This window comes from Oncorhynchus clarkii, chromosome 24 (assembly GCF_045791955.1).
Source record: "Oncorhynchus clarkii lewisi isolate Uvic-CL-2024 chromosome 24, UVic_Ocla_1.0, whole genome shotgun sequence".
Classification (NCBI taxonomy): Eukaryota; Metazoa; Chordata; class Actinopteri; order Salmoniformes; family Salmonidae; genus Oncorhynchus; species Oncorhynchus clarkii.
In genome coordinates this window covers 16,146,209-16,159,392 of record NC_092170.1, presented here as the reverse complement: position 1 = coordinate 16,159,392, position 13,184 = coordinate 16,146,209, and the positions used below count along the sequence as shown (strand labels likewise).

Genomic DNA, 13,184 nt, shown 5'->3' with positions numbered 1-13,184 from the left:
ATATTGCTGAGTCTATGTGATGTTATTGTTCCAGTCCTCACCTGCGTCTCAGCCACCATGTTCTCATCAGGTTTCAGGTGGACCGTGAAGGCTTCTCTCATCTCTCGGACTCCATCATACAAGATCTCCACCTCGATGTAGTGCTCTGTGTCACCCTCCTTGAACTCAATGTCTGGGGTAAACAACAACAACACGGCTCTAGGTTAAACAGGAAACATCTATACACTGCAGATACTGACGGGGTTACTTTATCAAGTTGATTATTTATATAGTATTAGGGTCAGGATATTTTCCTAATCAGATCACATTATCAGGAAAAACTCATGGCCTTATTGACGTGAGAGGTTGATGTGTGAGGTGTTGTAATATTTCTCACCTTCAGATACAGGATGGTAGTCCTCTCCGGAGGTGGCTGATCCGTCCTTGGTGTGGACGCGGACCACAGAGACCTTGGAGGTGTCTCCTACCCTCAGCACTGGGATCTTCACCATGGACACCTGGCCTACCCCGCTAGGCTCACTCACGCTGAACTTAGTCTCCCCAAACTTGATGATGGCCTCTGGGGATAACATGGATGAGGGTCACAGAGTCAGACATGGAGCAGTGTGATAGGTGATATGAACTAAACAAGGTGACAGACTAACAGAGTAGAATGAGTTGTGAATGGATGCAGACTAGCAGATCATGAATTTGAGAATTTAAAAAAAAAAGTAATGTAATAAGTATCTGGGACTATTATAGAGTGTGCAACTTATTTTATTGTCTCCAGATGAAATGATTCCATCTGTGAGTCAGTCAGTCTTACTGTCTGCGTCATCCATAATCTTGACCAGAGTCTCGTTCTGTTTCCCGATGGACGCTCCGAACGGAGACTCACTGCGGGGCGACCCCAACAGCAGCCTCAGCTCCTCCTCCTCCTCATGCTCCGTGTCATCAACCAGAGACAGAACACACGGCTTCTCCACCTCCCCTGGAGAGAGAGGGGAGAGATAGAGAGACGGAGATGGGAGGAGAAAGAGAGATAGAGATTGAGATTGAAAGACATTAGCAAAAAGAGGTAACCAGTTGTTGAAAAATCTAATATTTTGAAGGGTTCCAAAATACGCAGAGAAACTATACCCTTTTGGCCTATGAGGTGTTTCTTGTGTCAGTGTGTTTCCTGGTCTTCTACAGTATTTTACAGAAGAGATTTCAGTGTTACCTGGTAGGAAGGTGATGATGGAAGCGTCCGTGTTGGGTCGTTCGTTGAAGTCCATCATGACCTGAGCGGTGCCCTGTCTGGTGTAACAGCGGACCGTTGACCTGTAACTGATGTCTCCACTACGATACACCACGACTGAGATCTGACCGGAGTTCTCATGCCCCATGTGCATGGCATCACGGAACTGCACCTTGGGCACTGTTAGAGGACAATCACATCAACAAATCATCTACGTTAGATCAAGTGCATCGTGAAACAGTGTTGATCATAACCATGACATAATGCTCATAACTGTCTACAGCTGATCTTATAATGCACTATAAGCCTTTAAAAAGGCTTTATAAATGCTTTGATAAGGACACTTACAGTAACGTGATACCAAAGCTTTAGGTGGCAGCGTTGCTCAATCACCTTTATTGGTGTTGATGTGTTTCAGAGATGCCCTGTTTTGTCAGAGCAAGGTATGATAGGTTTTCAAAACTCCTGAATAAAATGCCATTGCTCATATTAATCTATATTAGATCTCATTGATAATTAGACGCATCCTAACAAATCAGATAGGTTCACTCACAGTCAGAAATGTTGTGACTAGGACTGTGTCCCAAATGGCACCCTATTCCCTACATAGTGCACTAATTTTGGCCAGAGCCTATGGACCCAATATCAGCCCGATTCACTCACGGTCGGAGATGGAGTCGTTGATGAGGATGGTGGCCTTCCCCGGTTCTCCCAGGATGCCGTTCATGGGCATGCGGAGGACCAGCTCGAATGTCTCGGTCCCCTCCAGCACCGGCTGACCCAGGTCATCCAGGATGGTCACCCTGAACGTCTGCTGGTTGACCCCCGGGGCAAAGTCCAGGTTACGACTGATCCCTACGTAGTCCACACCGGCTAGAGGAGCGAGAAATGAGAGAGGGATGAGAGGATTAAAGTATTTGATAATATTTTAACACCTGGGGCTGTATGTATCAAGTGTCTCAGAGAAGGAGTGTTGATTTCAGATCAGGTCCTCCCTGTCATTAAATAATCATATTCATTATGATCTAAAAGACAAAACTGATCCTAGAGCAGCAATCCTACTCTGAGACACTTGATTCACAGTAGTATAATCAGTAGAGGTGAATGTAAATATCACAACATGTTTATCAAATGTTGCTTCCTCTCAACAGTACATAGTAGTGAAGGAGCACTAGGAATCTGTGTGAGGATTAAGACTGCAGTAGTGTGAGACATCTGATATCTCCCTAGGCCCCCGGGAGGGTGTAAACATGTTCTTCATCCACTCAGAGATATGAAGAGGCAGGGTGTTGATGGCATGGCCTTTACCCCCATGACTGCTTCCTGTACCGCTGACCTAGGGTGCGTCCCAAATGGCACCCTATTCCCTATATATATACTTTTTAACCCGGATCAAAAGTAGTGACCTATATAGAGAACAGAGTGCCATTCAGGACCAACCCTAAGGAGTGAGAGGGAGTAAGAGAGATAGTGGGGAGGGAGGGAGAGAGAAAGGGGGAGGGAGGGAGGAGGTGAAAGAGGAGTGAGGGGAAGGAGGAGTGCTCGGGGGCAGGTGATATGAGGAAGGCTGCAGGCAGGGAGAAGGTTTTCCTTTCAGGAGCTATATATACAGTATAGTCTCTCTATCCGGACTTAAACACCAGAGTGTGAGGGATTCAGTCTACATTCCTCTGTCTTCACTCAATCCAGCTTTATCACCAACATTGTTCCCAACCCTGTCCCTCCCAGCCCTGTAGGCCTACCCTCCTCTGTACCTTCCAACCCTGTCCCTCCCAACCCTGTCCCTCCCAACCTTGTAGGCCTACCCTCCTCTGTACCTTCCAACCCTGTCCCTCCCAACCCTGTAGGCCTACCCTCCTCTGTACCTTCCAACCCTGTCCCTCCCAACCCTGTAGGCCTACCCTCCTCTGTACCTCCCAACCCTGTAGGCCTACCCTCCTCTGTACCTTCCAACCCTGTCCCTCCCAAACCTGTAGGCCTACCCTCCTCTGTACCTTCCAACCCTGTCCCTCCCAACCCTGTAGGCCTACCCTCCTCTGTACCTTCCAACCCTGTCCCTCCCAACCCTGTAGGCCTACCCTCCTCTGTACCTTCCAACCCTGTCCCTCCCAATCCTGTAGGCCTACCCTCCTCTGTACCTTCCAACCCTGTACCTCCCAACCCTGTAGGCCTACCCTCCTCTGTCCCTTCCAACCCTGTCCCTCCCAAACCTGTAGGCCTACCCTCCTCTGTACCTTCCAACCCTGTCCCTCCCAACCCTGTAGGCCCACCCTCCTCTGTACCTTCCAACCCTGTCCCTCCCAACCCTGTAGGCCTACCCTTCTCTGTACCTTCCAACCCTGTCCCTCCCAACCCTGTAGGCCTACCCTCCTCTGTACCTTCCAACCCTGTCCCTCCCAACCCTGTAGGCCTACCCTCCTCTGTACCTTCCAACCCTGTCCCTCCCAACCCTGTAGGCCTACCCTCCTCTGTACCTTCCAACCCTGTCCCTCCCAACCTTGTAGGCCTACCCTCCTCTGTACCTTCCAACAGCTACCAGACTGGGGTTGCGTACCAAATGGCGCCCTATGGGTCCTGGTCAATAGCGGTGCACTACAAAATGAATAGGGTAACATGTAGGATGCAGCTGGGGCTGAGCAGAGCCCTTCCCCTCTCCACTAATGTTTACATTCAGAGGTCATATAACATCCCAACACATCCAGCCTGTGATGCTCTGGGCGTTCTCTCTACTTCCACAACACCAGAGTGACAGTCAGACAGACTAACCCTGAGGTGGACTCTGGGCGTTCTCTCTACTTCCACAACACCAGAGTGACAGTCAGACAGACTAACCCTGAGGTGGACTCTGGGCGTTCTCTCTACTTCCACAACAACAGAGTGACAGACATACAGACTAACCCTGAGGTGGACTCTGGGCGTTCTCTCTACTTCCACAACAACAGAGTGACAGACATACAGACTAACCCTGAGGAGGACTAAAGCATATTGTTCCACCTGGTTAACCTTCCCTAAGCTCTATATGACTCTTTAAACACAGCGGTAAAGCCAGTGTGCTGTAACACAAATACATTGTATTGTAGTACAGTACCCTGTGTGAGAGCAGTGTGTTGTATTGTAGGGACAGGGACTGGAGCACCTACCTTCAGCAGACAGTGTACTGTCATAGACATTCAGTGTCCTGTGTTGTTGCGTTTTTTAAGGGGTGGATCAGCTTTAATATTGCAGAAAGATTGTTGCTTCCATCAATGTAATTTTCTGCATCATTTCCAATACCCCATATATTTTATGGGTAAAAATATATATACATATACAGTTGAAGTCGGAAGTTAACATACACTTAGGTTGGAATCATTAAAACTCGTTTTTCAACCACTCCACAAATTTCTTGTTAACAAACAATAGTTTTGGCAAGTCGGTTAGAACATCTACTTTGTGCATGACAAGTAATTTTTCCAACAATTGTTTACAGACAGATTATTTCACTTATAGTTCACTGTATCACAATTCCAGTGGGTCAGACGTTTACATACACTAAGTTGACTGTGCCTTTAAACAGCTTGGAAAATTCCAGAAATTTATGTCATGGCTTTAGAAGCTTCTGATAGGCGAATTTACATAATTTGAGTCAATTGGAGGTGTACCTTGGTTGGAGGAGCCCTTGGTTCTCTATGGTGTAGTAGGTCAGGGCATGACTAGGGGGTAATCTAGTATATTTATTTCTATGTTGGTGTGCTTGGTATGGTTCCCAATTAGAGGCAGCTAGAAATCGTTGCCTCTAATTGGGGATCATATTTAGGTAGCCTTTTTCCCACCTGTGTTTTGTGGGATATTGTTTTGAGTTCGTGCATGTGGCACCTCTGATGTCACGGTTAGTCTTTTTGTTTGGAAGTTTCGCGTGAATAAATATGTGGAACTTTAATCACGCTGCGCCTTGGTCTGTCTCTCCACACAACCGTGACAATACCTGTGGATGTATTTCAAGGCCTACCTTCAAAATCAGTGCCTCTTTGCTTGATATCGTCGGAAAAGCTAAAGGAATCAGCCTAGACGTCAAAAAAAATTTTGTAGACCTCCACAAGTCTGGTTCATCCTTGGGAGCAATTTCCAAACGCCTGAAGGTACCACGTTTCTCTGTACAAACAATAGTACACAAGTATAAACACCATGGGAACACGCAGCCGTCATACCGCTCAGGAAGGAGACACGTTCAGTCTCCTAGAGATGAACATACTTTGGTGCGAAAAGTGCAAATCAATCCCAGAATAACAGCAAAGGACCTTGTGAAGATGCTGGAGGAAACAGGTATAAAAGTATCTATATCCACAGTAAAAACGAGTCCTATATCGACATAACCTGAAAGGCCGCTCAGCAAGGAAGAAGCCACTGCTCCAAAACCGCCATAACAAAGCCAGACTATGGTTTGCAACTGCACATGGGGTCAAATATCGTACTTTTTGGAGAAATGTCCTCTGGTCTGATGAAACCAAAATAGAACTGTTTGGCCATAATGACCATCATTATGTTCGGAGGAAAATGGGGGAGGCTTGCAAGCCGAAGAACACCATCCCAACCGTGAAGCACAGGGGGTGGCAGCATCATGTTGTGGAGGTGTTTTGCTGCAGGAGGGACTGGTGCACTTCACAAAATAGATGGCTTCATGAGGGAGGAAAAACATGTGGATATATTGAAGCAACATCTCAAGACATTAGTCAGGAAGAAAAAGCTTGGTCGCAAATGGGTCTTCCAAATGTACAATGACCCCAAGCATACTTCCAAAGTTGTGGCAAAATGGCTTAAGGATATCAAAGTCAAGGTATTGGAGTGGCCATCACAAAGCCATGATCTCAATGCTATAGAAGATTTGTGGGCAGAACTAAAAAAGCGTGTGCGAGCACAGAGGCCTCCAAACCTGACTCAGTTACACCAGCTCTGTCAGAAGGAATGGGCCAAAATGCACCCAACTTATTGTGGGAAGCTTGTGGAAGGCTGCCCGAAACGTTTGACCCAAGTTAAACAATTTAAAGGCAATGCTACCAAATACTAATTGAGTGTATGTAAACTTCTGACCCACTGGGAATGTGATGAAAGAAAAAAAAGCTGAAATAAATAATTCTCCCTACTATTATTCTGACATTTCACATTCTTAAAATAAAGTGGTGATCCTAACTGACCTAAGACAGGGATCACCACTTCATTTTAAGAATGACATTTCACAATCAGAAGCTTCTAAAGCCACTACATAATTTTCTGGAATTTTCCAAGCTGTTTAAAGGCACAGTGAACTTAGTGTTCACTTAGTGATACAGTGAATTATAAGTGAAATAATCTGTCTGTAAACAATTGTTGGAAAAATTACTTGTGTCATGCACAAAGTAGATGTCCTATTTGAATTGCCAAAACTATAGTTTGTTAACAAGAAATTTGTGGAGTGGTTGAAAACAAGTTTTAATGATTCCAACCTAAGTGTATGTAAACTTCCGACTTCAACTGTCATACATGCATATACACACACACACATTTGCAAATTATGGTGGAAAATAAGTATTTGGTCAATAACAAAAGTTTATCTCAATACTTTGTTATATACCCTTTGTTGGCAATGACAGAGGTCAAACGTTTTCTGTAAGTCTTCACAAGGTTTTCACACACTGTTGCTGGTATTTTGGCCCTGTCCTCCATGCAGATCTCCTCTAGAGCAGTGATGTTTTGGGGCTGTTGCTGGGCAACACAGACTTTCAACTCCCTCCAAAGATTTTCTATGGGGTTGAGATCTGGAGACTGGCTAAGCCACTCCAGGACCTTGAAATGCTTCCTACTAAGCCACTCCTTCGTTGCCCGGGCGGTGTGTTTGGGATCATTGTCATGCTGAAAGACCCAGCCACGTTTCATCTTCAATGCCCTTGCTGATGGAAGGAGGTTTTCACTCAAAATCTCACGATACATGGCCCCATTCATTCTTTCCTTTACACGGATCAGTCGTCCTGGTCCCTTTGCAGAAAACAGCCCCAAAGCATGATGTTTCCACCCCCATGCTTCACAGTAGGTATGGTGTTCTTTGGATGCAACTCAGCATTCTTTGTCCTCCAAACACAATGAGTTGAGTTTTTACCAAAAAGTTATATTTGGTTTCATCTGACCATATGGCATTCTCCCAATCTTCTTCTGGATCATCCAAATGCTCTCTAGCAAACTTCAGACGGACCTGGACATGTACTGGCTTAAGCAGGGGGACACGTCTGGCACTGCAGGATTTGAGTCCCTGGCGGCGTAGTGTGTTACTGATGGTAGGCTTTGTTACTTTGGTCCCAGCTCTCTGCAGGTCATTCACTAGGTCCCCCCGTGTAGTTCTGGGATTTTTGCTCACCGTTCTTGTGATAATTTTGACCCCACGGGGTGAGATCTTGCATGGAGCCCCAGATCGAGGGAGATTATCAGTGGTCTTGTATGTCTTCCATTTCCTAATAATTGCTACCACAGTTGATTTCTTCAAACCAATCTGCTTACCTATTGCAGATTCAGTCTTCCCAGACTGGTGCAGGTCTACAATTTTGTTTCTGGTGTCCTTTGACAGCTCTTTGGTCTTGGCTATAGTGGAGTTTGGAGTGTGACTGTTTGAGGTTGTGGACAGGTGTCTTTTATACTGATAACAAGTTCAAACAGATGCCATTAATACAGGTAACGAGTGGAGGACAGAGGAGCCTCTTAAAGAAGAAGTTACAGGTCTGTGAGAGCCAGAAATCTTGCTTGTTTGTAGGTGACCAAATACGTATCTTCCACCATAATTTGCAAATAAATTCATTAAAAATCCGACAATGTGATTTTCTGGATATTTTTTTCTCATTTTGTCTGTCATAGTTGAAGTGTACCTATGATGAAAATTACAGGCCTCTCTCATCTTTTTAAGTGGGAGAACTTGCACAATTGGTGGCTGACTAAATACTTTTGCCCCACTGTATATACATACTTTTTTGAATATACCTTAATTTCCCCCGCAAACCCTACCACCCCTCCTCCAATTGGAGTAAACTAATAAACAATAACACTTAGGCTTCTACTTTCAGTTTATAAATATTATACACCTTTTACAGACAATCTATTTTACAACAGTTATATTTTGTTTGTTTTTAGTCCTTCCTCTATTTCTGATATCCATCCAGTTTAATTTCTATCTGTAATGGTGCTCTTTCACAACATTTCTGAACCTATATATATTTTACAGACCCGTACATTTTACATTAGTTATCTTGTTGTTATTAGTCCCACCCTTCAGATCCATTCAACCCCTCCCATCTATCTCTTAACACCATCCATATTGGATTTATATTTGCCATATATTATTCAACTGTGCTGTGATGCTTCACAAAAGTACTGAACCTTTCTATTCTCATAGCTTCTACAGATTGTAAATTAAAAGGTAAACATTTTTGCTAAAATAATGATTATATTATTGATTGATTGACTATGACTTTTCAAATCACCCAGTATTGCTAGGTAAATTAGTTCTAGGTAAATGTTGCAATTCTTCAGCCATTCCTGGACCTGTGACCAAAAACTAGCTACGTATGGACAGTACCAAAATAAATGATCTAATGACTGTATTGTCTCTACCTTCAGCAGAGACAGGATCTGTTTTCCTGGAGCGTACAGTGACCGTGGCTGTTTTAGAGAGGTCAGTGCCTGTCCTATACACCTTGACCTCCACATAGCCATCACTCTCATCCACACGGTAGTCTGTGTCTCCGAAGTAGAATCCTGGAGCTGTGGAGGAGAGGAAACACAGGAAGATGCCGTACATCAGGATCTTGTTTGAGTCAGTTTCACAGCTGGAAACCGTCTGATGTAACTTTTGAGTTGAATTTGTAATAACCCACATTTCAAATACAGTTACTTCTGACGACATAGCTAAATGACTGCACATTGAGCCACTAGCCGGCACTAAACTCAACACTAGTCATTTCCAGCACTTATAGTCCCTGCATTACAGTATGGTACATTTGAGGGGATGTTATTACAGAATATAAATGTAAAGACTAGAAGCCTGAAGGCCTCCCTCTATTTCCGTGTCTGGTTGAAAGGAGCCGGTGCAGTGTAGTCGACTGTGGTAGAGGAGTGTTTGTGTGTGTGTGTGTGTGTGTGTGTGTGTGTGTGTGTGTGTGTGCGTACGCAGAGGAGTTGGAGGATTCCAGGCCCGCCTGTCTGCAATTAGTACTTTCCTGAGCCCAGATTCCGCTGCAGTCAATCTCCCCCACACTGTTCTGTTCCTCTGACTCTCTCTCACCCTCTTCTTCTCGCTCTCTTTGTTCCTCTTTCCCTCTCTGTACTTTGCGTGCTGTGAACTGGGCTGTCTCCTGGGAAGTTTCTGTCAACTAACATCACAGCTGACTCAAAAAACCAGAAACACAGGGAGGGTGTTGATTGAGTGTAACGGCCCTCACAGTAAGAGCGGGACCCTGGGCTCATTTACTGTATGTTCTGGGAAAATAAACAACTTTGAGGTAAAATTGGAGTGGCAGTTGTTGGCTCTGAATTATTTCAATGAGGGCTTTACTCATTTTGTGTGTGTGTGAAAATGGATCAAACCAACCCTTCTCTCCAGACTACTGAACAGCAGAAGCCTGGTCCATCACAGAGGAACTGGAGTTATACACTACCATTCAAAAGTTTGGGGTCAAAATGTCTTTGTTTTTGAAAGAAAAACTTTTTTTTGTCCATTAAAATAACATCAAATTGATAAGAAATACAGTGTAGACATTGTTAATGTAAATGACTATTGTAGCTGGAAACGGACGATAATTAATGTAATATCTACTTAGGCTTACAGATGCCCATTATCAGCAACCATGACTCCTGTGTTCCAATGGCACGTTGTGTTAGCTAATCCAAGTTTATCATTTTAAAAGGCTAATTGATCATTAGAAACCCCTTTTGAAATGAAGCCAGCACATCTGAAAACTGTTGTTCTGATTAAAGAAGCAATAAAACTGGCCTTCTTTAGACTAGTAGAGTATCTGGAGCATCAGCATTTGTGGGTTCGATTGCAGGCTCAAAATGGCCAGAAACAAAGAACTTTCTTCTGAAATTCATCAGCCTATTCTTGTTCTGAGAAATGAAGGCTATTCCATGCGAGAAATTGCCAAAAAACTGAAGATCTGGTACAACGCTGTGTACTACTCCCTTCACAGAACAGCGCAAACTGGCTCTAACCAAAATAGAAAGATGAGTGGAAGGCCCCGGTGCACAACTGAGCAAGAGGACAAGTACATTAGAGTGTCTAGTTTGAGAAACAGACACCTCACAAGTACTCAACTGGCAGCTTCATTAAATAGTACCCGCAAAACACCAGCCTCAACTTTAACAGTGAAGATGCGACTCAGGGATGCTGGCCTTCTAGGCATAGTTCCTCTGTCCAGTGTCTGTGTTATTTTGCTCATCTTAATATTTTCTTTCTATTGGCCAGTCTGAGATATGGCTTTTTCTTTGCAACTCTGCCTAGAAGGCCAGCATCCCGGAGTCGCCTCTTCACTGTTGACGTTAAGACTGGTGTTTTGCAGGTACTATTTAATGAAGCTGCTAGGTTCTGTCCCAAATGGAACCATATGTCCTATATAGCACACTATTTTTGACCAGAGAGAGGCCAAAGAAGTGCCCTACACAGGACGCCATTTCAGCCACAGTGAATACATGAATGAATTCAATGGTGGTGATATCGCCACAGGCATATACCCTGTTTCCATGACGATGATGATCACACATTTAGGCTGTTAGTTAGCTGGGTTTCTCATCTCAAAGTGACACAGATAAATAGGAAGATAGGAGAGGAGGAGAGCAGAGAGAGGAGGAGAAGAGGCTAACACTGGCTGAAAAATAGCTCTGCATAGAACTAATCTGTCCATCTGATAAAACAATACTGTAGCAGTACTGCAGCACTGCAGTAACTAAAGTACTCCTTTTATCTGATGCATTGACTTAATATAAATAAACACTGCAAGAGGAAATTATACATGAAGAGCTTTTCAAAGCATGTGAAATAATATGGTGTGAAGCAAAATGACTGATATCTATCTTTATCAGACAGGCTGATATCTATCTTTATCAGACAGGCTGATATCTATGTTTATCAGACAGGCTGATATCTATGTTTATCAGACAGGCTGATATCTATGTTTATCAGACAGGCTGATATCTATGTTTGTCCGACAGGCTGATATCTATGTTTGTCCGACAGGCTGATATCTATGTTTGTCCGACAGGCTGATATCTATGTTTATCAGACAGGCTGATATCTATGTTTATCAGACAGGCTGATATCTATGTTTATCAGACAGGCTGATATCTATGTTTATCAGACAGGCTGATATCTATGTTTATCAGACAGGCTGATATCTATGTTTGTCCGACAGGCTGATATCTATGTTTGTCCGACAGGCTGATATCTATGTTTGTCCGACAGGCTGATAGCTATGTTTGTCCGACAGGCTGATAGCTATGTTTGTCCGACAGGCTGATAGCTATGTTTGTCCTACAGGCTGATAGCTATGTTTGTCCGACAGGCTGATAGCTATGTTTGTCCGACAGGCTGATGGCTATGTTTGTCCGACAGGCTGATAGCTATGTTTGTCCGACAGGCTGATAGCTATGTTTGTCCGACAGGCTGATAGCTATGTTTGTCCGACAGGCTGATAGCTATGTTTGACCGACAGGCTGATATCTATGTTTATCAGACAGGCTGATATCTATGTTTATCAGACAGGCTGATATCTATATTTATCAGACAGGCTGATATCTATGTTTATCAGACAGGCTGATATCTGTTTATCAGACAGGCTGATATCTGTTTGTCAGACAGGTGTAAAGAGATGTAAATTATTTATCTTCTAACACCTTATGTACTTATCTTGGACTCAAAGAATACCATAACACTTTTAAGGATTGGATATCATCAACTCATTGTATTAGTCAGTTAGACAAGCAGAAGGAAAACTGTTAATGTAGACAAAGCCTGAAGATTGGTAGTTGAAGGCATTGTTGTCAGGTATGAAAGTGCTTTGAATTGGTAAAAGGCTTACAGGGTGCACACACAGGACAAATACACCTGTCCTCCTTTATCTAGGTCGAGAACAAACCTAGACAAAAGATATGTCACAAACGGCACCCTCTCCCTTACATAGTGCACTACTTTTGACGGGCTCTGGTCAGAAGAAGTGCACCATATAGAGAATAGGGATCCATTTGGGATGCTACAAAGTGCGTGTGTGAGTCGAGATCAAACCTAGACAAAGAGTGTGCAGTGTCATGGTTTATGCAGCTGCCAGTGTCTTTCCCAAAAGACAAATCAAACAAGGCAGGCTTTAGACTGTCTCAGCTCATTCTCCACGCTACTGCGGTAATCAGATCTGTGTGTGTGCGAGAGTGTGCGCCGAGTCCCAGACTTGCAGCTGTAGTAATCAGATAAGGTTGGTTTGTACAGCAGACAAACACCATCTCCACCGGGGAGAGGTGTGGTATGGAGCCACCGGGGAGAGGTGTGGTATGGAGCCACTGGGGAGGGGTGTGGTATGGCGTGGGACAGTAAAACATGAGAATGCTTGTAGAGCAGAATTACAGTCTTGTATTTATGCAGTGCTGTTACTGGTCTGTAAATCTCCAAAAACACTCTAAGGTCTGTAAGGTATGATTATGGTTCTGGTGAGAGTGGGACGGGTCTGGGTCCTGGACGAGGATGAGAGGAGAAAAGAGTAGTGGGTTGACCCTAAACCCTGTTATTACCTCCCTGGACCCATCTGGACTCACCCGGATTCACCTGGATTCCAGGTCACACTGATAGCAACAGATGTGCTGCAGCATTTTAGGGAGAGGTAGCGTAGTGTTAACTATAGTGTTAACTGTAGTGTTAACTGTAGTGTTACAATTACACCTACACCTGCATGTTCAGCAAGCTCTACAGTAGGTCAGTATCATTTCTGTA

The 13,184-nt window shown here is 44.1% G+C and overlaps 1 protein-coding gene across 1 annotated transcript in view; it reads right to left on the bottom strand.

The window, feature by feature from the left end:
* LOC139382442 (FRAS1-related extracellular matrix protein 2-like) overlaps positions 1 to 13,184 on the bottom strand; it is a 99,882-nt gene that overhangs the window by 19,558 nt on the left and 67,140 nt on the right. The window contains exons 9-14 of the mRNA XM_071126493.1: positions 8,828 to 8,977; positions 1,883 to 2,092; positions 1,202 to 1,399; positions 806 to 970; positions 377 to 559; positions 42 to 172 (exon numbers count right to left, since the gene is read on the bottom strand). Coding sequence (XP_070982594.1) covers positions 42 to 172; positions 377 to 559; positions 806 to 970; positions 1,202 to 1,399; positions 1,883 to 2,092; positions 8,828 to 8,977 — 1,037 coding nt within the window. The remainder of the gene's footprint in view (positions 1 to 41; positions 173 to 376; positions 560 to 805; positions 971 to 1,201; positions 1,400 to 1,882; positions 2,093 to 8,827; positions 8,978 to 13,184) is intronic.